Source organism: Hypanus sabinus, chromosome 25 (assembly GCF_030144855.1).
Source record: "Hypanus sabinus isolate sHypSab1 chromosome 25, sHypSab1.hap1, whole genome shotgun sequence".
NCBI lineage: Eukaryota > Metazoa > Chordata > Chondrichthyes > Myliobatiformes > Dasyatidae > Hypanus > Hypanus sabinus.
In genome coordinates, this window is record NC_082730.1 from 17967478 (window position 1) to 17990260 (window position 22783).

At 43.1% G+C, this 22783-nt stretch overlaps 1 protein-coding gene across 10 annotated transcripts in view; it reads right to left on the reverse strand.

The window, feature by feature from the left end:
• Nucleotides 1-221: 221 nt before the first annotated feature.
• lrrn2 (leucine rich repeat neuronal 2) overlaps nucleotides 222-22783 on the reverse strand; it is a 316469-nt gene continuing 293907 nt past the window's right edge. For 4 of the 10 annotated variants that reach the window (XM_059950212.1, XM_059950216.1, XM_059950211.1 and 1 more), the window contains 3 exons: nucleotides 17018-17170; nucleotides 5715-5847; nucleotides 222-4823 (listed from right to left, as the gene is read on the reverse strand). In XM_059950212.1, coding sequence (XP_059806195.1) covers nucleotides 2375-4513 — 2139 coding nt within the window. In that variant the 5' untranslated portion in view covers nucleotides 4514-4823; nucleotides 5715-5847; nucleotides 17018-17170 and the 3' untranslated portion in view covers nucleotides 222-2374. Of the gene's footprint in view, nucleotides 4824-5581; nucleotides 5601-5714; nucleotides 5848-17017; nucleotides 17171-21945; nucleotides 22334-22783 lie in introns of those variants that run through there. The other 6 variants (XM_059950219.1, XM_059950218.1, XM_059950217.1 and 3 more) reach the window with 4 other exon arrangements.

The window sequence follows — 22783 nt, forward strand, 5'->3', positions numbered from 1 at the left end:
ATCACGTGGATGCTCTGGTTTCTTCCCACAGTCCAAAGACGTATGGGTTAGGGGGTAGTAAGTTGTGGGCTTGCTATGTTGGCATGAGAACACTTGTGGGCCGATCAGCACAATTCTCGCTGCAATGATTTGATGCAAATGACACCCTTCACTGTGTGTATGTTTCAATGTTCATGTGGCTAATAAAAACAAAACTAATCAGTAAGGTAGTCAAAGAGGTGTATAGGATGGTTTTCTTTATTAGGAGAATGATGTGGTAGAAGGGCATTGGTTATACTGGGACTGTACAAAACACTAGGTGTACCACAGCGTGAATACTGCATGGAGTTCTGATCACATTATTGGAAGGACGTGATTGCACAGGAAAGGGTACAGAGGAGATTTATGAAGGTATCGTCATGATTGTAAAGTTTTCACCCACCTATCACTTCCCCTGGGTCTCCTCCTCCTTTTCTTTTCCTGTGGTCCACTCTCCTCGCCTGTCAGACTCCTTCGTCTCCAGCCTTTTAGCTTTCCCAAGCAAACAAGAGAAAATCTGCTGATGCTGGAAATCCGAGCAACACACACAAAGTGCTTGGGGAACTCGGCAAGCCAGGCAGCACCTATGGAAAAAATAGTACAGCTGACGTTTCGGGCTGAGCCCAGCTGAAGTGTCTCAGCCCGAAATGTTGACTGTACTTTTTTGCATAGATTCTGCCTGGCCTGCTGAGCTCCTCCAGCATTCTGTGTGTGTTTTGGATAAACCAAGATTGTTTTCTTTGGAATGGAGATAGCTAAGAGGAGACTTAATTGAGGTATATAAGTTATAAGACGCCTAGGTAGAATAAATATAAAGGGCTTAATTTTCTTAGTAATGGAGTCAAAAAACCAAAAGATATAGCAGTAGAATTCAGCTCTTTGAGTCTTCTTTACCACTCAACCATGGCTGATGAATTTTGCCCCTCAACACCATTCTCCCACCTTCTCCTTATAACCTCTGATGGCCTTACTAATCAAGAACCTACACCTTTCCATTTGAAATATATCCAATGACTTGGCCTCCACAGCCATCTGTGGCTGTGAATTCTACAAATTCACTACTCTCTGGCTAAAGAAATTCCTCCATCTATTTTCTAAAGGGACACCCTTCTATTCTGAGGCTGTGTCCTCTGGTCCTACACTCTCCCACAATGGGGAACATTCTGCCTATGTAGCCCCTTGTAGATTTCAATGATATCCTCTCCCCCCAACCTTATTCTTCTGAACAACAGAGAGTTCAGGCCCGGAGCTATCAAGCACTCCTCATACATTAACCCTTTCATCCCTGGGATCATTCTCATGAACCTCCTCTGGACTCTTTCCAATGCTGGCACATTCTTTTTTAGATATGGGGCCAAAAACTGCTCACAACACTCCAAGTGTGATCTGACCAATGCTTATTAAATCTATGACTCTGATGGGTAGGCTGCATTTAAGTTACCCCTCCCCCGCCCAAGTTTCAAAAGAATGCGATTGCCTTGATATCTTGCCCCAGCAGAATGGAGGCTTCACGTTTGACCGCAATTCCCTAGAGGATGGAAGGACAATAATGAACTATGACAAGCTTTGCTTGCACTTTTTTTTTTGTTGTGGTTTATTCAGAAAATACTGCAATCAAAAGAAACGCTTCCATGAGTCCTTTGCGTTTCTGCACATACGGTTTTGTGCAGTAATGGCCGGAGGTACAGGAAAACTACAGAAAAAATGAGGTTGGTAAATGGTGCAGTGATACAAAACACTGGCGTCGCCTCAAAACTGCAAAACTCATTGCGGTGCTCAAAGGTGCTCCGTGACTCGTCTCTCTCTCTCTCTCTCTCTCTGAGCGTTGCGAAGGACAGAAGGGAGCTCAAAGCAAAGTGTGTGACGTTACAGTCTGAACCTAGAAAAATATGCACATACTTCCTGTATAAAATTGTTGTAAACCTGCTCTCGATTTCCTTTCAGATTTTCAAGTGCCTAGCTCGAAAAAAAAACAGATTTTCTATCGACATGATCACAAAGGATTTTTTTTACATAAGAAATCAGATACAGTGAGATCCCTGTTTTCTTTTAATATCTTTCCCAGACTCCTATATATGTCTCCAATTAACAGAGTTCATAACCTGTACAGAACAAACACATTGACATCAGTTGCACAGAGAAGGGGGATTTCTACCAGGAGGGTTTACTGCCAAAAAACTGCCACCCTCTTATGTCTACAAGAACTCATTGGAATCCGGATCTACTTCCTCTTCTGCTGAGATTTGTTTCCTTGACCCATTTTGTCTGTTTTCATCTGGACAGTGAAAGGGGAGACGTGTCTCTTTATTAGGTTGGCTTGCGGTTCCACTTCTCCTTGGCTCACTTTGAGCTCCTCTCAGATGGTGCTGCAGTAGCTGGCGTTGGAAGAGCCCAGCGGGGTGGATTGCAGTTCTACCGCTATTGTTTTGCCTGAGGTGCTGCCAGGTTCCCAGTGCTTGATGAACAGAGGGTAAATGCGGCGCAGCGAGGTGGACAGGTTCCTCTGCATACTCACGGACAGTGGCCGGTGATCCTCCACCACCTTCGGCCTGACGGGCGCTAGCCTACGGAGGGCCAAGACGCTGATCGCCGCAAAGAGCGCGCAGACAGTCAAGGCAATTAGAAACTGCGGCCTGATGGCGCGCGGCCCGGTCGCTGGGCGGGCCTCTTTGGTCCTGCCCCTGATGCAGGACGTCTCAGTGTGGAGACTGACGTGGGACACGTGCACACAGATCACATATTCGGCAAGCGGCTCCAGCCGTGTCAAATTATAACTGTGCACGCCAGCAGGGATGCGAGCCGAGGAGGCAACATTCAAGCTGCTATTGCTCAGTATACGTGACCAAGAGATGTTTGACGATATTATGTTGGAGGTGATTATCCATGACAGCAGGATATGGTGAGCTTCCGTTTCTCGTATATAGAGCTGAATGTCGTCTTCGTTTTCTGGATAGAACCCACTCACTGTGATAGTGACACTCTTCGAGTCAGCTCCTACAAGGTTGTGAGCCACACAGGTATAAAGTCCTGCTTCATCCATACTTATATTGAATATCTCCAGCGTGCCTTCAGGGCGCAGCCTGTATTTGTCTGATGCAGTATAGGCTGAAAGCTTGTCACCAGAGGGCATGACCCAATAAATCTCAGGATCTGGCTCAGCAAAAGCTCGGCAGTGAAGGGAAAGGGATTCTTCCATTTCAACGCTGAGATGTGAGGGAAAGGCTTCTGAGGAAATGAGAGGAAGGCATCGGTCTGTCATCTCTCTGAATGGGACATCTCTCAGATTACGCCTGCTAAATTCCGGAGGGTCCACACAAAAGGTTGACTGTGGCTCTATGAACCGAATGCGATTTTCATTAGTGTTCACCCAGCGAATGACGCAGTCACACCTGATGGGATTGTTGTGGATGCTGATCTCTTGGAGTTTAGATAGGGACTCGATAGTCTTTTTGTATAAGGCACTCAGGGCGTTGTTGTTCAGCATCAGAGTTTCCATCTGAGGAACAAGCCGAAACGCATTGGGATGAATGTAGGAAAACTTTGGGTTGTTGGTCACTTCCAGTTTGGTCAATTCAGGTAAATTGTCCAAAGCAAATTTATCAATGGAGGTCAGTTCCTCCATATTGTTAATCCCCAACTCTTTAAGATGGAGCATATCCGTAAAATCACTCTGTTGGATCCTTTGAATCAAATTTTTGTTCAAATCCAAAAATTTAAGACCTGGAACTTTCTGAAGGGCCACCTTTGGAACCTTGGATAATTTGTTATCATAGAAAGAAATGCTCTCTAGATGCTCTAGACCTTCAAGAGCATAATCTGAGATTTCTTTCAGTCGCATTCCACTTAGAACCAGACTTCTTAGGTTGACAAGAGGCTTAAAGTTCATGTTCTGGATCTTCTCCACAGCATTCTCTCCAATCATGAGGATCTCCAGGCTAGGTAAAGCATTAAACCACTCACTTCTAATGCTCCTCAACTTATTAGAGTTCAGGTGAAGCCGGAGCAGGTTCCCGAGGCCAGAGAAAGCTCCAGCAGAAATGGTGCTGAGCTGGTTATGGTTTAAGTAAAGTTCTTGAAGGTTGGTGAGAGCGGAGAAGCATTTTTCCGTCAGGTCAGTCAGCTGGTTCTCTTCCAGATGAAGGACCAGAAGGTTAGTCATGTTTGTCGAGCTGAAGTGCTCAATCTGCGAGAAACTGTTTTGGGACAGGTCTAGTTCTGTCAGGTTCACCAGGTGATGTAGCTCACCTGGTTCGATCTTGCTGATCCTGTTACTCTGTAGGAGTAATGTCTGTGTTCCGTCAGGCAATTCAGCAGGAACTCTGTACATGAAAAAAGCATTACAGTCCACTGTTGGTGCCTCTCGATACACGGACCTCGGTGTAAACCAAGGCTTAATTTCACAGACACACATATCAGGGCATCTGACATCCCAGGGTATTGCTTGAGCTAATGTAACAATTGCCAAGCTAATAAAAATGTACTCTTTCAGAAACATTTTCCCCACCGATCCTAAAGCTGTCACCCAAGCTTCAAGAGTGCTTCAAGGTACAATCTTGCAATAATAGGGGAGTGTGGTGGAGTAAAATTGGAAGCAAAATCTCTTAAGTGTCAAGAGGGCATCTTAATGCATGTTGTAAGTGGTAAAGATAGATCCAGCGGGCTACACCGGCTCTAAGAACTCATCCACACTTCGCTAGCAAATAGCATCTCACTCCATGAGCTGGCGGTTTCTGGCAGTGCTTTGTGAATTATGCTTCATTCAGCATTTGTAGGAAGCGACTGATCACCGTCTCAGTGGGCTGATACTGAAAGGGAAAAAAAATAAGCCGGGTTAGTGAATTGCTTTGGAAAAGGTGCATTTTTTTTTGTTAAACAGTGTTTTATGAGCTGATGGAATTAGATTAATTAATTAAAACAATATCATTAATCCATATGCTACTTATTTACCTCACAGTGACTACTAAGGCACTTCTGGAAAGAAATATGTATTAGTAAGTTATGCATTTTCAGTTTGGTTGATACTTTTAACAACTCTTCTCACTGCAACCATGAGGGAGGAGATGTAGGAGCCTAAAGACACACACCTAATTTTTCTTCATCTGAACCATCAACTTTCTGAATAGTCCATAAACCCAAGAATGCTTTTACCTCACTATTAAGCTCTTTTTTTGCATTACTGTTAATATATTCTCATGGTAACTCATGGTAATTCTTCTGTGAATTGTACTGTTGAACCAAGAGTGCCTTCGTAGTTGGATGCAAAATACAAGTCCGAGCCAGCAGATACCTCACCACCCAGGACGTGCCTTCTTCTCAATGCTACTATTAGGGAGGAAGGTACAGGAGCTTGAAGACACACACTCAAACCTGCCATCAGATTTCTGAATGCACAATGAACCCACAAATGCCACCTCACTACTTTTTAGCTCTCTTTCTGTCCTGTTTAATTTTTTAATATATATTTCTTATTGTAATTTATGGTACATTTTATGTCTTGAACTGTACTACTGCCTCATAACAACACATTTCACTACATAATTCATTTATATATAGAGGATCTCACCTGGTCCCTGAACTCCTCCATCCTGATCAAAAAGGTGCAACAGCGCCTATTTCCTGCGGAGCATCAAGAAAGCTCACCTCTGTCCCAGGATACTGACGGATTTTTACCGCTGTACCATTGAGAGCATACTCACCAACTGCGTCTCAGTGTGGTATGGCAATTGTCCCGCATCGGACCGCAAAGCACTCCAGCAGGTGGTGAAAACTGCCCAGCAGATTATCGGCACCCAATTGCCCACCATTGATAACGTCTACCATAAACGCCACCTGCGCAGGGCGAAAAGCATTATCAAGGATGCATCTCACCCTAACCATGGACTTTTTAACTCTCCTCCCATCCGGTAGGCTCCACAGGAGCCTCCGCTCCCACACCAGCAGGCACAGGAAGAGCTTCTTCCCTGAGGCTGTGACCCTGCTGAACCTCACATCACAGCACTAAGCAGTATTGCACCCATATTGTACATCTCAGTACTTTCATATTTGTGTGCTGTAGCACTAATTTTTCATTTGCTGTTATTTTGTAAATAACACTATTCTTTGCATTTCTGGTTAGATGCTAACTGCATTTCATTTGGCTTGGTATCTGTACTTGGCACAATGACAATAAAGTTGAATCTAATCTACTGTGCAAAAGTCTTTGGTACACACGTACACACACACACACACACACACACACAGGTGTGTGTGTTTTTCTTTAATTTTCTCACCCCTTATGGGTGGTGTGTTTGTGTATTTTCCTTCAATTTCGATTTCGGGTCCTCTACCAGAGGCCAGGGAGCTTGAGAGTTTGACACAGGATCCTGGCTGCTCCTATTAGTGTACTCTTCTGCACTGAGATCTCAGAAGTTGTTCCCGAGATTTGTTGGAGCTACTCTCCCAGTCCAGGAGTCACAGCTCCATGTGCTCCCATCACCACCGGGATAACTCTGGCTTTAACATTCCACACCCTTTCCATCTGCTCTTTCAAGCCCTGGAAAGGGAGAGGGGAAGGAGCAGGAAGCACCGGAGAGACATTCTGCAACGATCAATAAACCAATTGTTTGCAATCAAGTGACCTTGCCTGGTGTCTGAGGGCTGGCTGTGTCTGTACTCGGGCCACCACCCCCCCCCCCCCACCTCTGGCACCCCTTCTCTGTCATCTGTCCCACACACACTCCGTCTTCACCATTTCCAGCAGCCTTTACAAGTGTGTTCTCCACTCCACGCTGAAAAATACAGTACTGTGCACAAGTCTTGGGCTCCCTAGCTATATATGTATATAAGCCCAAGATTTTTACACAGTGCTGTATTTTTTTATTATTGTAATTTATAGTTTTATTTATGTATTGAACTGTACTGTATGATACAGGTGATATTAAACCTGATTCTGATTCTGAAGGTACAAGGCTATTAACAATGGATTAAAGGGGGTCTCGACATGGAAGTGGATGCTGCCCTCTCCTATATATAGTGGATATAGTGTGTTGGATTGAAACTCTCCCCACTTCCATTCCCCCGACATCAAAATCAAGTGAGTTTGTGAAATTCTATTCAGCGTTCTGCAATGGCAGGTGTACAGCTCAATAAATGTGCTCACAAATGGCCGGGTCATAAAGCTCACTGGGATCTGAAAAGACAATGACTTGGACCCCTGGCGATCCTGAGGTTGAGTTAACTGGTGCATCATGATTTGAATATATTAAATTTATCAACAGTACTGTGCAAAAGTCTTAGGTACACACATGTATACTTGTATATATGCGTGTGTGTGTGTGCATATATATAGACAGGATGCCTCAGACCTTTGTACAGTACTGTAAGCTGTTTTTTATATCATTTCCTGTGTGGGTTAATTTTGACTCAGTGTGAAGCACACAGTGGAAAGACATCCATCTCCATCCTCTCTTTATTTGCCCTTGAACCAGCAATATGTGTGAACCCTCAGTTTTTGTTAATGTTGGAAAATATTTAGTCAATATAGTACTGTGCAAAGTTCTCAGACATCCTCACTGTGTGCCGAAGACTGCATGTTGATCAATGGCCTCTTCCACTGCCAGGACGAGGCCACTCTCAGGTTGGCGGGACAACACTTCACATTCTGTCTGGGTGGCCTCCAGCCTGATCGGATGAACACTGATTTCTCTAACTTCAAATAGTTTCTCCCCTCCCCCCTTCTCTCTTCTTCCATTCCTCATTCTGGCTCCCTACTTACCTCTTCTACTTATGGGCCTATGTCACTTCCCCCCGGGTCTCCTCTTCCTTCCCTTTCTCACAGGGTCCACACTCCTCTCCTATCAGATTCCTTCTTCTTCAGCTCTTACTCTTTTCACCAATCACCTCCCAGCTCTTATTTCAAACCCACCCACCTACTTTTCTTCTCACCTGGCTTCAGCTATTACCATCTTGCTTGTACATATTCCCCTTCGCCCCCCCCCCACATCCTGCCCCCACCTTCTTATTCTGGCTTCTACCCCCTTTCATTCCAGTCCTGATGAAGGGTCTTGGCCTGAATCATTGACTACTCCTTTCCACAGATGCTGCCTGACCTCTGCAGTTCCTCCAGGATTTTGTGTGCGTTTCTCAGAACATAATAAATGAAGTGACTTATAGGCTGAGACTAGACATAAAATGACAATGAAAGCTGCCACATCATTATAAAAAAAATCTGCTGGTTCATTAGCGCTCTACCAGTGAAGGGAGCTGTTTTTCCTTGCCCAATTTGGCCTTCACTTGACTATAATCCACACTGAGTGGTTGACTGCTAATGGCATTTTTTGTCAGTAGCAGCCTGAGCAATTGCAGCTCAAAGTGACGACATATTAGAATTAATGCTAATGTCAGCTCCACAAATTTAAATAGAGGTCCATTCAGTCTGCTTTGTTTCTACTAATATTTAGACAAATGGATGCATATTTCCTGACTGGAAAAGGTATCAGACTAACGTTTAACACCACTTGATTATATCCCTGTGGGTGTTTTCTGTTCATACACAGATTAATGCTTGTGTGCTTTTGCCTGTAAAACTTGCCCATCAGAAATGGCCAGAAAGCTCTTTGTGCTCCCTGTGACTAACATCCGCAGGCCTGCTCAGTGCTTGCATGTGTGATCAACAGGGAATAAATACCCTGTGTGGTTAGCTTGCTGCATTGGGACAGAAATGGCCCAATCAGCAGACCGAATGCAAGAAGGATCTCCATCATACTACATTTAGCAAACACTATGGAAGTTGCAACAGAAATTCCCGTTGGCTCATAACCGCAGGAGAAGCCCTTTGATCCCTTCTGCTATTCAGCTACATCACCGATATTCTTCATTTTAACTCTAGCTGCCTGTTTTGTTTCTGGTAACATTTTCCCTCATGTATTTTAATAGCCATATTTAAAAAAAAATATTCCAAATGACCCCTACTCCTCTGCTACCTTTAATCTAGTCAGGTGGGATTTAGGCCAAACTATAATCATTTGATGGTTGGATTACTGAATCATTTTAAGGAGATTGCCTGTCTAATTTTAATTCAGTTTTGACATCTGCAGGACCTCAGGGCACTCAAGGGAGGCTTCTAGACTGGATCCTTCAGGTCAATGCCTTCAAAGCTTTGCATACAGAAGAAGCAATAAGACACTCCCTTGCTCCATATTCTACCCCCACCACGGTCCACAAAGGAAACCTATATCCCACTGAGCTGCCAAGCATTCACAATCACCCTCCTCCCACTTCAGGTTTATCTCCAATCCCTGGATAACCTTGTCAGACACTCGGAGACTCTTTCAATTTGGTTGTGACTGGAAAGCGAAATGAAGATGCTTTAAATATGTCTTGCCTTTAAATTTGGAAGTAACAGTGGGAAATATGACCTTCGGGGCTTTCTCGCTGCTTCCCACCTCACTCTTGCCAGCATTCTCCCTTGTGATCATTGGTGAAGCCTTAATATTTACAAATGGGGCCTGGAATTTACAGGCTATTTTTCAGATGGCTTATTGAGTGAAGGTATCCTGTGTGGTAGCTGGCTGGTGGCATCAGTGCTGGACTCTGGGGCGAGAGGTCCTGAGTTCAAATCCAGCTGGCTCCCTTGCATGCTCTCCATCCGTGCCTGGTTTGAGTGTCAAGTTAGCAACTCGACCTCGTAAAAAAAAACCTGGAGAGGGATGGGCTCCGCCAGGTTTCAGATGCCCAAGACACGCCGTACGATGAGCAATCACCAAAAAGATCGGTGCAAACAGCTTGTCATGACGGTGCCCCGACAACTCCACCAGAAGTTAAAGGCGCACATGTGTGGTCTTGAGCAAGAAGAGGCCAGCGCTTAATACCCACCTGGGGTTAAGCAATCTGAGCCATGGCCTTCACTCCCAAATGTGGTTCTTTCTAACCAGCTCAAATTCATTGTTTTAATTATTTTTTCTGGAAAGTGCACAATCAGAATTATTGTCTCTGATGTATGACATAAAAGTTGCTTAGCGGCAGCATTACAGTGCGAGACGCAAATATCTATAAGTTACCAAAATAAACCGTGCAAAGAAAGGAATAATGAGGTAGCATTCATGGGTTCATGGACTGTTCATAAATATGATGGAGGAGAGGATGAAGCTGCTCCTAATGTGTTTCTGCAGGTTCCTCTACCTCGTGCCAGATGACAGCAATGAGAAGAAGGGCTTGTCCTGGATGGTGAGTGTCCTTAATGATGAATGCCAGCTTCCTGAATACCACATCTTATCAAAGGGCTCACTGGTGATGGAATCAGCTGAGACTGAACCCTCTGAAGACTCTTGCAATCCTGTTCTTTGAAGGCCCCATACCAACTGGTGATGCAACCAGTCAGAATGCCATACATCTTTAGAAATTTGTAGGAGTTTTGAGTGACATACCAAAACCCCTCAAACTCCTCATGCTGCCATCCCTTCTTCTTGACTGCGTCAATGTGTCGGACCCACTGAAGCGTTGGTGCCCAAGAACTTGAAGGTGTTTCCCCTTTCCATTGCTGACTTCCCAATGTTCTCCAGATTCTTCTCGCTACTACCATTGGTCAGGAAGTACAGGAACCCTAGGTCCCACACCACTAGATTCAGGAAAAGATATCACCCCACAACCATCAGGTTCCGGAACCAGCGTAGACAACTTTACTCACCTGAATGCTGAACTGACTCTACAACCCAAAGAATCTTCTGCACTTTTGCTGTTTGTCTCTTTCTTGATGTATATCTCTTCTACGTTCGATTGTAATTCTTTACTTTCCTATAAATATCCGCAAGGGAATGAATTTCAAGATAGTATATATTAATAACAAGTTCACTGTGAACTTTGGGTTCTTCTTCCTGAAGTCCACAATCAGTTCTTGGCCTTGCTGAAGCTGAGTGCAAGGTTGCGGCTGTGTCGTTACTCAACCAGCTGATCTATCGCACTCCTGTATGCATCCTCGTTGCCATCTGGGATTCTACCAACAAGGGCAGATATTGACTAACGATTGGGTCAGATTTTATGGGATCATGCTTTTCACAGTCAAATATCCTGATTTACAGGAGTGAAAATAAAAAGAAAGATCAGCAGAGCTCTTTGGGATCTCTGATGCCCATGGTTTATTACACTGGACAACAAAGATTTTACTTCCTGAATGCTTTTGGGTGTACTTTATGGATTTTGAGCTACTGATTATGAAAAACACTTGTCAGCTTGACATAGACTACCAATCCTACACCAAACCCGAAGCTATTAGGAGCAGACGAGGGCACTCATTTCAATTTGAAATACTAACTACCAAGTCATATGTGTACAGCAGTTCAGTCTTCCCCTGCACAATTAAAGCATGGAATAATCTTCATCCTACCAGAGTCACACAATCAAACCCAATTAAATTTAAGACAACTCTTCTTCTTCAAAAATCTCCTTCTTAAGTCCACCCTCTGCCACCTCCAGTTTAAATTCCATGCGGAATATTTTGGAGCACCAAAAACCAAGAACAAGAACACGAAGACGACCATGGAATTACCCTATCATTCACCATTTTAAAAAGAATTGTCTATATGTGGTATTTCAATTCATATTTCAAGTCAGAATAACTGGTATCAAGATTAAGAAAGGCAGTTTTGTTGGTCCACAAATTAAAAAGGTCATCAATGACAGGCAATTTGAAAAACTTCTAGAAGGACCAGGAAAAAATCACATGGAAGGCACTTAAGGTGTTATTGAAAATTTTCTTGGCAACCTCAGAGCACCAAGTGACGTGCAGCTGGTTGACAACTTGCTTCAAGCATACAGAACAATGAATTGCAACGGTTCACTAAAGATTCATTTCTGCGTTCCCATTTAGACTTCTATCTTGCAAATCTTGGCACTGTCAGTGACGAGCATGGTGAAACTTCTCACCAGGACATTGCGGTCATGGAAAAACATCAAAGCAGCTGGAATCCATCAATGCTGGCTCGTGAGGAAATATGGTCTGCCTCAGGAATTGCTGCTGTAGTTCTACACTGCAGTCATTGAGTCTGTCCTCTGCACCTCCATCACTGTGTGGTTTGGAGCTGCCACCAAGCAGGATAGAACCAGACTACAGTGCACAGTGAGGACTGCCGAGTGCATCATTGGAGCCTCCCTGCCCTCTATTGTGGACCTGTACTCTTCCAGGTTGAAGAAGAGGGCGGGGAACATCATAAAGGACTCCTCCCATCCTGCACACGGACTGTTTGAACTGCTTCCGTCTGGTAGGTGCTTCAGATCCCTCCAGACTAAGACTAATAGGCACTGGAGAAGTTTTTTCCCTACTGCAGTCACTTTGCTGAACAGTTAACTGCCGGTTAACTGTCGGCTAACTATTACTTGGATTGCACTACCTGTATGTATAATCTATATTTTCATTTATATTTATCATCTGTTATGAGCAGAGAGACAACATCTGCCGGAAGTAAATTCCTTGTATGTGTACAGGTACTTGGCAATTAAAGTCTGATTCTGATTCTGATTCTGATTATTGTTGGACACTTAAGTGAGAAGCCTCAGAAACTGAGTACAAATGAAAATCATCAAGAAATAATTTTTAGCTTAGTTATCTATTGCAAAGTGCTGTTATGCAATTAAACATATTATATTCAATAAAAGTTAATTTCTTGTTTCTCCCAATTCCTATGTGATTCAAGTAGTCTGAAATTATAAACACGAGAACATCTGCAGATGCTGGAAATCCAAAGCTACACACACAAAATGCTGGAGGAACTCAGCACGCCAGGCAGCATCTAAGGAAAAGAATGAACAGTCGACGTTTCAGGCCAAGACTCTTCTTCAGGACACCTGATGAGGGGTCTCAATCCAAAATGTTCACGGTTTATTCTTTTCCATCGATGCTCCCTGGCCTGCTGAGTTCCTTCAGCATTTTGTGTGTGTTGATTCAGTCTGAAATTATATTTGCATTCAGCTTCAAGTGGTCTATCATAAACTAAAAAAAACACTCTGAAGGCAACACTTCTTAAAAAAAACTGTTGTCCACCATTAGCACTGTCTTATGTGATGTGGAACTTGTTTGTGGCAGCAGTACAGTGCAAAGACAGACTTATTCTGCAATATTACAAAAAATAAATAGCTACCAAAAAAAAAGGAAGACTGAGGTAGTGAAGAACAATGATGAGTCTGGGGTTGTGTCTTCAGGTATAAATGGAGGAAAAATGGATAGAAAATTCATCAGGGCAGGATATAGTTAACACCCCCGATTATACCTCATTCCCCAGTGCAAGCAGTTTATTTAAATTTGGTCTCATTAATTGCCACAATACATTGTGAACAGCGAGGCACTTCCTACTTGTGACTCGTGGCCTGGATTTACAGCTGCTTCGTAGAGCACAACTCATTACGAACCAGATATTTCATGATATTTTCATTACGGCAGCTACACTGGGATTTCCACCAGGGAAATGTTTCTTCTCATGGAATACAGGGTCCTGATTGCTTATGCAAATACTTTCACTCTTTTGATTCCATTGTTTTTGCTTTAAATGTTTGACCTCGAGAGCTAAGAAATGGGTAACCTTGGCTGCTGAGAAATAAATAGAATCTTATATGCAGGCAGCTTGACAAGTTGCTGTTCATTTCTGTGGTTCCAGGTGTTGATTTAAAAGACAATCTTCATTGTTTCCCTGGGGAGGATTTTGTGCTGCGCAGAAAAAAAGAGAAGCTCCTACTTGCAAAGACCCATTCAAAAATGGTACCTCTTCAAAGAAGGAAAAACTTGAATTCATATAATACCCATCATTACTCCATATGCTGCAGAGTGATTTTTAAAGTGTAGTCACTACTGTAGCATTGGAAATACCATAGCTAAAATGGAAAACTAACCACAGAAAAATGAGTTCATCACAGGAAAAAGTCTCCCCTCCCACTACTGAGCACATCTGCAAGGAGCACTGCTACAGGAAAGCAGCACCCATCATCCAGGCCACTGCTCACTGCTGCCATTGGGAAGGAGTTACAGGAGCCTGAGGTCCCACACCACCAGGTTCAGGAACAGCTATTACTCTTCAGCGATTCCTGATCCAACGTGGTGGTGGATAACTTCAACACTCAGCCAATTCCACAACCCATGGATTCACTTTCAAGGACACTACAACTCATGTTCTCTGACTGATCGATTAATTGATTGATTTGTTTTCTCATCCATCCAGCCATCCATTTATTTATTAAAATAGCTTGTCAGTCTAATTAATTAATTTGCCACTTTTCTTTATTTATTTTAGATTATTTATGCATTAAATTTCAATTTATTTATTTGTTTGTTTTAAAATAATTTATCTATTATTTAGTTATTTATTTATGTGTTTGTACAGTTTTGTCTTTTTTCCCCCACATTGCTTTATCGCCGAGTGTAGATATTTGTTGAGTCTATTGTATTTCTTTGTTCTACTGTGAATGTCTGCAAGGAAAGGGTTGTTTATGGTGACAAGTACGTATTTTGATTATAAATTTACTTTGAACGTTGAGCACAGGAAACTGCCACAGCAATGTAATATGATGTTGATTGTGGAATAAAGATTGGGCAGCACACCAGGACAACCATCTCTGGTCCTTGAAATAGCAGCATTTGAATCTTTTACATCAGCTGAAAAGCAAGTAGGACCTTCGTTTAAAACAGCTCAGAATCAGAATCTGTACAATTATAACTGACATATGTAGTGAAACTTGTTGTTTTTGAGGTAATAGTACAGTGCAATACATAAAATATACCATAGATTACAATAAGAAATAAATATTAAAAATAAGCACCATGAAAAGAGAGCAAAAATTAGTGAGGCAGTGTTCGTAAGTTCATTGTCCTTTCAGAAGTCCAGTGGCAGAGGGGAAGAAGCTGTTCCTGAATCATTGGGTGTGTGCCTTCAGACTCCTATACCTCCTCTCTAATGGTAGCAATGAGAAGAGGGTGATTGGGGGTCCTGAATGATGAATGCAACCTTTTTTGAGTCTTCTCCTTTGGAAGATGTCCTCGATGGTGAGGAGGCTTGTGCCCGTGATGGAGCTGGCAGAATCTACAACCCTCTGCAGCTTTTTCCAATCCTGTGCAATGCCCTTTCCCCACACTCCCCCACCCCCCCATACCAGGTGGTGAGGAAACCATTTGGAATGCTCTCCATGGTAAATCTGTAGAAACTTGCTTTGTCTGCCTTTGCTGACAAACCAGATCTCCTCAAACTCCTAATGAAATAAAATTGAAACTGCTCAACCTTTCCACTGCTGATCCATTGATAAGCACACAGTGTCACACTCCTCAGTGCTAACAATGCAGGATGCGCCCAAAACAGGTTGAAGGAGATCTTCAATTCAGAACTTTCTGACTCGGAGGCATTTTTAGATTCTGAATCCTTTATCACAATCACTTTACTCTGGCTGTGTAATCAAACTGGTTTTACAGATTTTTTTTCCTCTGTTTTCTGTCTCCTTTCCCTGTAGCAGTTCGATTAGTAACTAGCAGAACGTCACGCTGCATTAACTTAATACTTCTCAGTACTACCTGCGTACATTCGCTACTGGAAACACATGGCTGGGCAACTCCCTTCAGACAATGAGTCTGACAATTTAGGAGGAGGAGATATATTCACTCTCAGCTATCTGGAGGAATGCAGATATCTAGAGGGATTGGTACTGAGAGGGTTGAACACATGTTTTAGCTGGAACTCCTGTCCTGTTAGATAAATTGCCCTTTAAATGAATGCTACAGACATACTAATGGCTGGAGTAGTATTAAAGTCATAAAATACCGCATGTGGTTGTCCAGGGAACATTGAAGACAGTGTTTTGTAATTGGAGGACTGCGAGAGTGAAAGCGAATGAGAGAGAGAAAATAAAGCAAGAGAGAGAGAGTAAGAGAAGGGAGAGAGAAAGTAAGGAGGAGGGACAGAGTGTAAAAGTGTGACAGAAAGAAGTGGGATAGAAAGAGGAAAGGCAGAATGAGAGAGGTGAGGCATTCAGACAAATGAGGCAGAAAGAAGTGCAGAGAGAAAAAAGACAGGGGTTGAATGATGGGGGGAGAGAGACAGAGAGAAGTTTAAAGGATGAATATATGAGAAGGGAATTTTGTTGAAGTGTGGAAGGCTCACCAAGGATTTGGAAAGATAAATCAGAACCAGGTGGAAGGGAAAGGACATATCTTCTACCCGGAGGGTCATAGGATTATTCATGTCTGAATTGCTAATTGCTATTTTCATATTGCTGTTTATGTTCTACACACAGAGTACTGCACAGAATATCTTAGGCATATATATTAGGCTAGGGTGCTTAAGACTTTTGCACAGTACTGGATTTGTCAAAGTGGAGTGGAGAGCGAGTTTGTAGATCTGGCAGGAACAAAGAATTTTGGGAATGGCGAGGGTGGATCACTGCATGAGCGGTGTGAAACAGGGGGCAATGAAAGAGTGCTGCGGCGGCTGAGGAGGTTTGTGTGGGTATGGACACACCCAGTCCTGAGGCACCAGTGAATGTAATTTGTTTTGAGCCATTTGGTTTATTGATCGTTTCAGAATGTCTCTCTGGTGCTTCCTGCTCCCTTCCCTTTCTCTTTCCCTTTCCCCAACCATGACTCCTCTCTCCCCACCCCCTTCCCACTCTCATTCCACAATGGAGACCCGTATCAGAATCCTGGTTATCATCACTCACATATGTCATGAAATTTGTTATTTCTGTGGCAATATTAAAGTGCAATGCATAGAATTACTATGGTAAAAGTCTTAGGCACTTAGCTAGGGTACCTAAGAATTTTTCACAGTACAGTATATATGTACATATAAGACTGTTGCTAATATTGAATTATTGACGAATGAGTCCAAAATGACTACATAAGCAATTTTACCCAAAATATAATTAGTGTGTTGTAGCATGACTATCTTTTAGGAACAAAAAAAGACAACTTCAAATTCCAATTGGGTGACCTCAGCATCTGATGTCTACTTCTTATTTTATACTTAAGTTCCTTGAAATTTTTCATTAACCTTACCTGGCACGGACAAAATCTTTGCGCAAGGCCCAAATGGATTCAGGAATCAGGGGCAAAGGTGACAAAAGTACAAAGCAATCCCAGCAGTCTTAAATGAAGTCCTCTGGAATAAGGAATGGACTTCCGTAGCTTCTTCCTGAAGACTTGCTTCTGCTGTAAAGAAACACAAGGAATTATTAAAGATTAGTTTTATTTGTCACATATACGTCGAAATATACAGTGAAATGTTTTATATCAAATCAGTTAGCATTGTGCTGGGCAGCCCTGTAAGTATCACCATGCCTCTAACACCAACACTGCATGCCCACGCCTCACTAACCCCAACCACGTCTGGAATGTGGGAGGAAATGTGGAGCACCTAAAGGAAACCCACACTTCTGTGGATTGAGCAACTCAGGAATGAACAACTCACATGTCTCGTTCAAAGATTCAAAGTCCGTTTATTATCAGGGTAGGTATGTGATATACAACCCTGAGATTTGTCCTCCCCACAGACAGCCCCGAGACAAAGAAATGTCATGGAACCAGCTCAAAGGATATAAAACATCAAACCACAGAATCATTAATACAGTCTAGAAATGTTCAATTTAGTTCAGTTCAGTTTAATTCAGTGCTGTGTTGCTGGTTGACTGCAGGCTCCAGAGCCAGTCAGTCTTGGTCAAAATAGCAAAAGGAGTAACCAGGGCCCAAACATGATAACATGAACAGCTGAGTCCAATCTACAAACCAATTAAACCTTGTCCAAGACTCAACCACCATCCCCTGGCAGCACTGAATGAGAGGGAGAGAGGGACGGCCAGACGCAGGCACCTTCCACCAGCAGCTTCGAGCGAGAGACCAGTCAAACACAGGCACTTCTTCCAGCAGTAGCGAGCCAGAGACAAATGGATTGGTGTCCGGTGCTTGATCCTTCTGTCTCCTATTCTCACAGAGAAGAGCACAGACCACCTGCTGACAGACGAAGACTGGACAATCCTTGGCTGTTCTACCCCTTAACAGGTACATGGTAAGGACCGAATTTCAGGAGCTGGCTTGGCTGAGATGGCAGATGAAGCCACAACCTGTTGCTGATGCCCAGAGAACCTGTTGTTATTTGACAAGACTGAATGGCCTGTTATTCAACCAGCCAATTCTGAAATCACAGTCTAACTGATACTCTGAATTTTCCACTTAGAAGAGCTCTCACAATGAAAAGATTGCTCAGATCAGTGTCTCTATTGTTCCGATGTATTCTTTATTGATGTTTGTTATGCTAAAACATATGATTAGCCAGATAAGCTGGGTAGAAACGTTATTGGTATGGGAAAAGGGAAGATGAATGACAGGTAAAGGAATGAAACTAGTCACTGCAAATTAAATCTGCAGCCAAATTTAAGATTCAGTCAAATTGGCTTGGGACTCGCTTTGTACAGCAGTCAGTAAGCAAGAAGGGAACAAAGAAATTTACAGGGCATCGGGGTTAGATGTGATAGACTGGGGAGTAGTTAACAGGAGTAGACTCCACATAGATGTCCTTTAGAAGGTAATTAAACAGAGATGTTGACCTATAAAATGCTCCTGAGTATTTCTATTCCCTAATTTATTACTAGCCTATTTGCATTCACTGCAAATAAATGCCTCATTTATTTTTCTGAATATTGGATAATATGGCCACCCTCCTTTATATCCCATGAAGCTGTTAAAATATTAACTATGTTTCTGTCTATTTTCACATCTATTTCTTTTGTTCCCTGCTTTATCTACATCAGTGCTTGTGGGGTGTTTTTAATTCACCACATTTCTCTTTGTGCCACTTGTTTACTGATACTCTGTGAACTGGGATTAACTCTGCTGGGACCAAGAAATCTGCAGATGCGGGAAATTAAAGCAACACACACAAAATGCTGGTGGAACGCAGCAGGCGTTCCACCAACATTTTGTGTGTTAACTCTGCTGAGTCTGGAATTGGGGACACATTGCTGTTGCTCTTTAATCCACTCCCCACTACAGGAGCACAGATTTTCAGCACGGAGAATTCCCTGCTGAACTGTTTACAAGATACCAGAGAGATGTGTTTGGATGGCCTCTGAAATTTAGACTGAATTTTTAGTGCTTGCTGGTGTTTTCTGCAATGTTGGAAAGAACCTTTTTGAACATTTCCACAAATGTGTTTATCTTTTGGGATCTAGATGTGGCTCTTGAGGGGTAACAGAGAAGGTGCTGGTGAACAGTTGTAAATTTGACACCAGAAGTACAGTACATAAAGAAATTCCAGGATTAGAAGGCACAGCCTCAGAATAGAAGGACGTCCCCTTTAGAACAGAAATGAGGAGGAATTTCTTCAGGCTGAAGGTAGTGAATCTGTGAAATTAATTGCCACAGATAGTTGTGGAGGCCAAATCATTGTGTATATTTAAATTGGAGGATTGACGAGTAAGAGGGTGAAAGATTACGGGGCAGAGGCAGGAGAACGGGAGTTGTGAGGGATAATAAATCAGCCATGATGGAATGGCCGAGAAGACTCAATGGGCTGAATGGCCTAATTCTGTTCCTTGGTATTATGGTCTAAAATTACTGTAGCTTACAACAAAAATCATAAAAAGGCAAGAGGTCAAAAGGAGAGCAAAATACTGAGGTAGTGTTCATGGGTTCATGCACCGTTTAGAAATCTGATGGCAGAGGGAACAATCTGTTCCTAAATCATTGAGTTTAAGTTTATATTTAAGTTGAATTATCATTCAATCATACATGAATATAGCCAAAAGAAACAGTGTTCTTCTGGAGCCAAGGTGTAAAATGCATTACCAACAGCACACGACACATAAGCACTTATGGTTATGAGAGCATACAGTCAGAGGGTAACAAAAAATTTATAGCCCAAGTCTCTGAGTGACACCAGTGGCCAAGGAGGTCAACCCTTCAGCCCAGTACAGATTCCAGAGTGCCGACAGAGGCCTCTGCTCTCTCCCACACTGCCTCCATCGTCTCCTCCCTGGGGTGGATGCAACAGACAGCTCTGCAGTATAAGGGCTAAATCTGCACTACAACCGAGGCAATGCAGCTCCTCTACTATTGGTCCTGCCTATGATCTAGTGAATCAGACTTGCAGTATTCTACATTACATATGACCACCAAAGTCTTGTGATCACAAGAAAAATGTCCAGGACAATCAGAGTGCACCACCTTGGTAGAGCAATGGTATCCAGGCAACAGCACAACCGTGGTATGCAATCTGTCCAGCTCCATCACTATTTATCAACTCGATGATGGGGTGGACCTGCAGTACTTGATGTTTTTAACATCCACCAGTGTCTTGCAATTGTAAAAAAGACAAAGGATGTATAACCACACTTTTGGTTGGACCCAAACAGGCCGCTGCATCAATTGCTCCACCTGAAGTTTGTGTCTTCTACTCTTTAAGAAGGGAGGAAAGCCAAAAAAAAGGGAATTATAGGCCAGTTAGCCTAACCTCGGTGGTTGGAAAAGTGTTGGAGCCTATTATTAAGGATAAGGTTTTGAGGTACTTGGAGACTAATGATAAAATAAGTAAAAGTCAGCATGGTTTCTGTAAAGGGAAATCTTGCCTGACAAATCACATGAGGCTGTTTAACAAGCTAAAATCCTGAGGCGTTACATGCACCCACCACTCTCTGTGTGAACATCATTGTTTATCAATGATTTAGATAATGGAATTGAAGCCTTTGTGGCAAGTTTGTGGATGATACGAAGATAGGTGGAGGGTTAAGTAGTGTTGAAGAAGCAATGCGATTGCAGCAGGGCTTAGACAAATTGGAAGAATGGGCAAAAAAGTGGCAGATGGACTACAATGTTGAGAAATGTATGATAATGCACTTAGCTAAAAGGAATAATAGTGCAGACGATTATCTAAATGGGGAGAAGGTTCAAACATCAGAGGTGCAGAGGGACTAAGAAGTCCTTGTGCAAGACTCCCAGAAGGTTAATTTACAGTTTGAGTCTGTAGTAAAGAAAGCAAATGTAATGTTGGCATTTATGGGGTTCCAAGGTTGTCAAGCTGAGGATTGGTAGAGGGGACAAGCTCCCACTACCTAAAAGTGCTTCTCATGGCATTCACCTCAAATAGCCTCTGACAACCCAGCCCAACTCCTGGAACTTCTTGTGTGGCTTAGCCTCTAAGCCCGGCGGAACTGTTTCTACTGACAGGAGAAGGGGCAAAGGCAGGTCCTGGTGCCTTAAAACCAGTGCTTCAGGTAGATGGAGTTTGTCAGCTTGGGAAGGCAGTCCATCTAAGAGAGGGAAAACTCTGATTTCAAACCTTCGCTGCCGTGCGGCCATACCCACTCATGGGAAAGGCTTCGGGAGTAAACCCTGAGGACAAATCCGGAACTGGAGTCCCTAAGGCAGTCCGATATTGCCTTCAACCTCATTCTGACAACTCCTGCGACATCATTGGTGCCGAGCTGTATTGGCCCTTGCCCTTCCCTTGGGCAACATCGGTGGCATGGAGAGGGGAGACTTACTGCATGGGAAACTGCTGTTCTTCCATACAACCTTGCCCAAGCCTGCACCCTGGAAACCTTCCAGGCGCAGATCCATGGTCACTACCAATATGGGGATCTCATTGAAACCTACTGAATTTTGAAAGGACTAGATAGGGTAGATGTGGCAAGGATGTTTCCTATGGTGGCCATATCCAGAACAAGAGGGCACAGCCTCAAAATTGAGGGGTGACCTTTTAGAACACTTGTAAAGAGGATTATTTTTAGCCAGAGAGTAGTGGATCTGTGGAATGCTCTGCCATATTTAAGGTGGAAGTTGATTGTTTCCTGATTGGCCAGGGCATCAAACAATATGGCGAGAAGGCAGGTGTTTGAGGGTTGAGTGGGATCCAGGATCAGCCATGATGGAATGGCAGAGCAGACTCAATGGGCTGAATGGCCTAATTCTGCTCCTGTGTCTTATGGCCTTACCTCTTCCCTGATGATAGCAATGAGAAGAGAGCATGCTGTGGGTGGTGAGAGTCCTTAATGATGGATGCCACCTTCCTGAGACATCGCCTTTTGAAGGATGCCTTGATGGTGGGGAGGTTAGTGCCCATGATGGAGGTGGCTGAGTCTCCAACCCTCTGCAGCTTCCACCGATCCTGTGCATCAAAGATTCCTATGCAACGGAACTTCCAATCACCAGATCAGGATTATCAGGGCTTTGTAGTAATAAGGAATCATGAAATAAAATAGATCATTTCTTTAGCTGAGAATTCAAAGGCAGACAAGCACAATGGGCAGAAGCTGAACATTTTATCTGAAAGATAGCATCATCTTGATTGAGTGCTATTACATTTACAGCTTCAATGTCAAACTCATAGTACATGCTTTTGGCACATGAAGTTCCATCGAGGACCGTGAAAGAAGACATTTACATTTGGTTTTTATAGCTTACTATCACACCCCCACTGAGATTTGTGTTCAGCCTCATTACTCTGCTTCTTATTTTTAGCTTCTCCATTTGTGGTTTGTCTGTAATACGTTATTGTGTAGCGCTGCAGTACTCGCCTCACACTGTTATTAATCACAATAAGCCCCGTCTTGGCAAAAGGAAACTCCTTACGGATGAAATATTCTCAGTGAAATAAACCCTTTTTGCAAAGATTTTCAAGCAAATTAATGAAGGAAATGACAAGAAGACGCCAGAGCCCAATAGATGACAGGTCCTGAGCAGGGAGACATGACCTGCATGGTGAAGCGTTACATTAACATCGGGAGCCTTTCCCTTCCATTGGATGCCCAATGACTTACTTTTGAAGTGCAG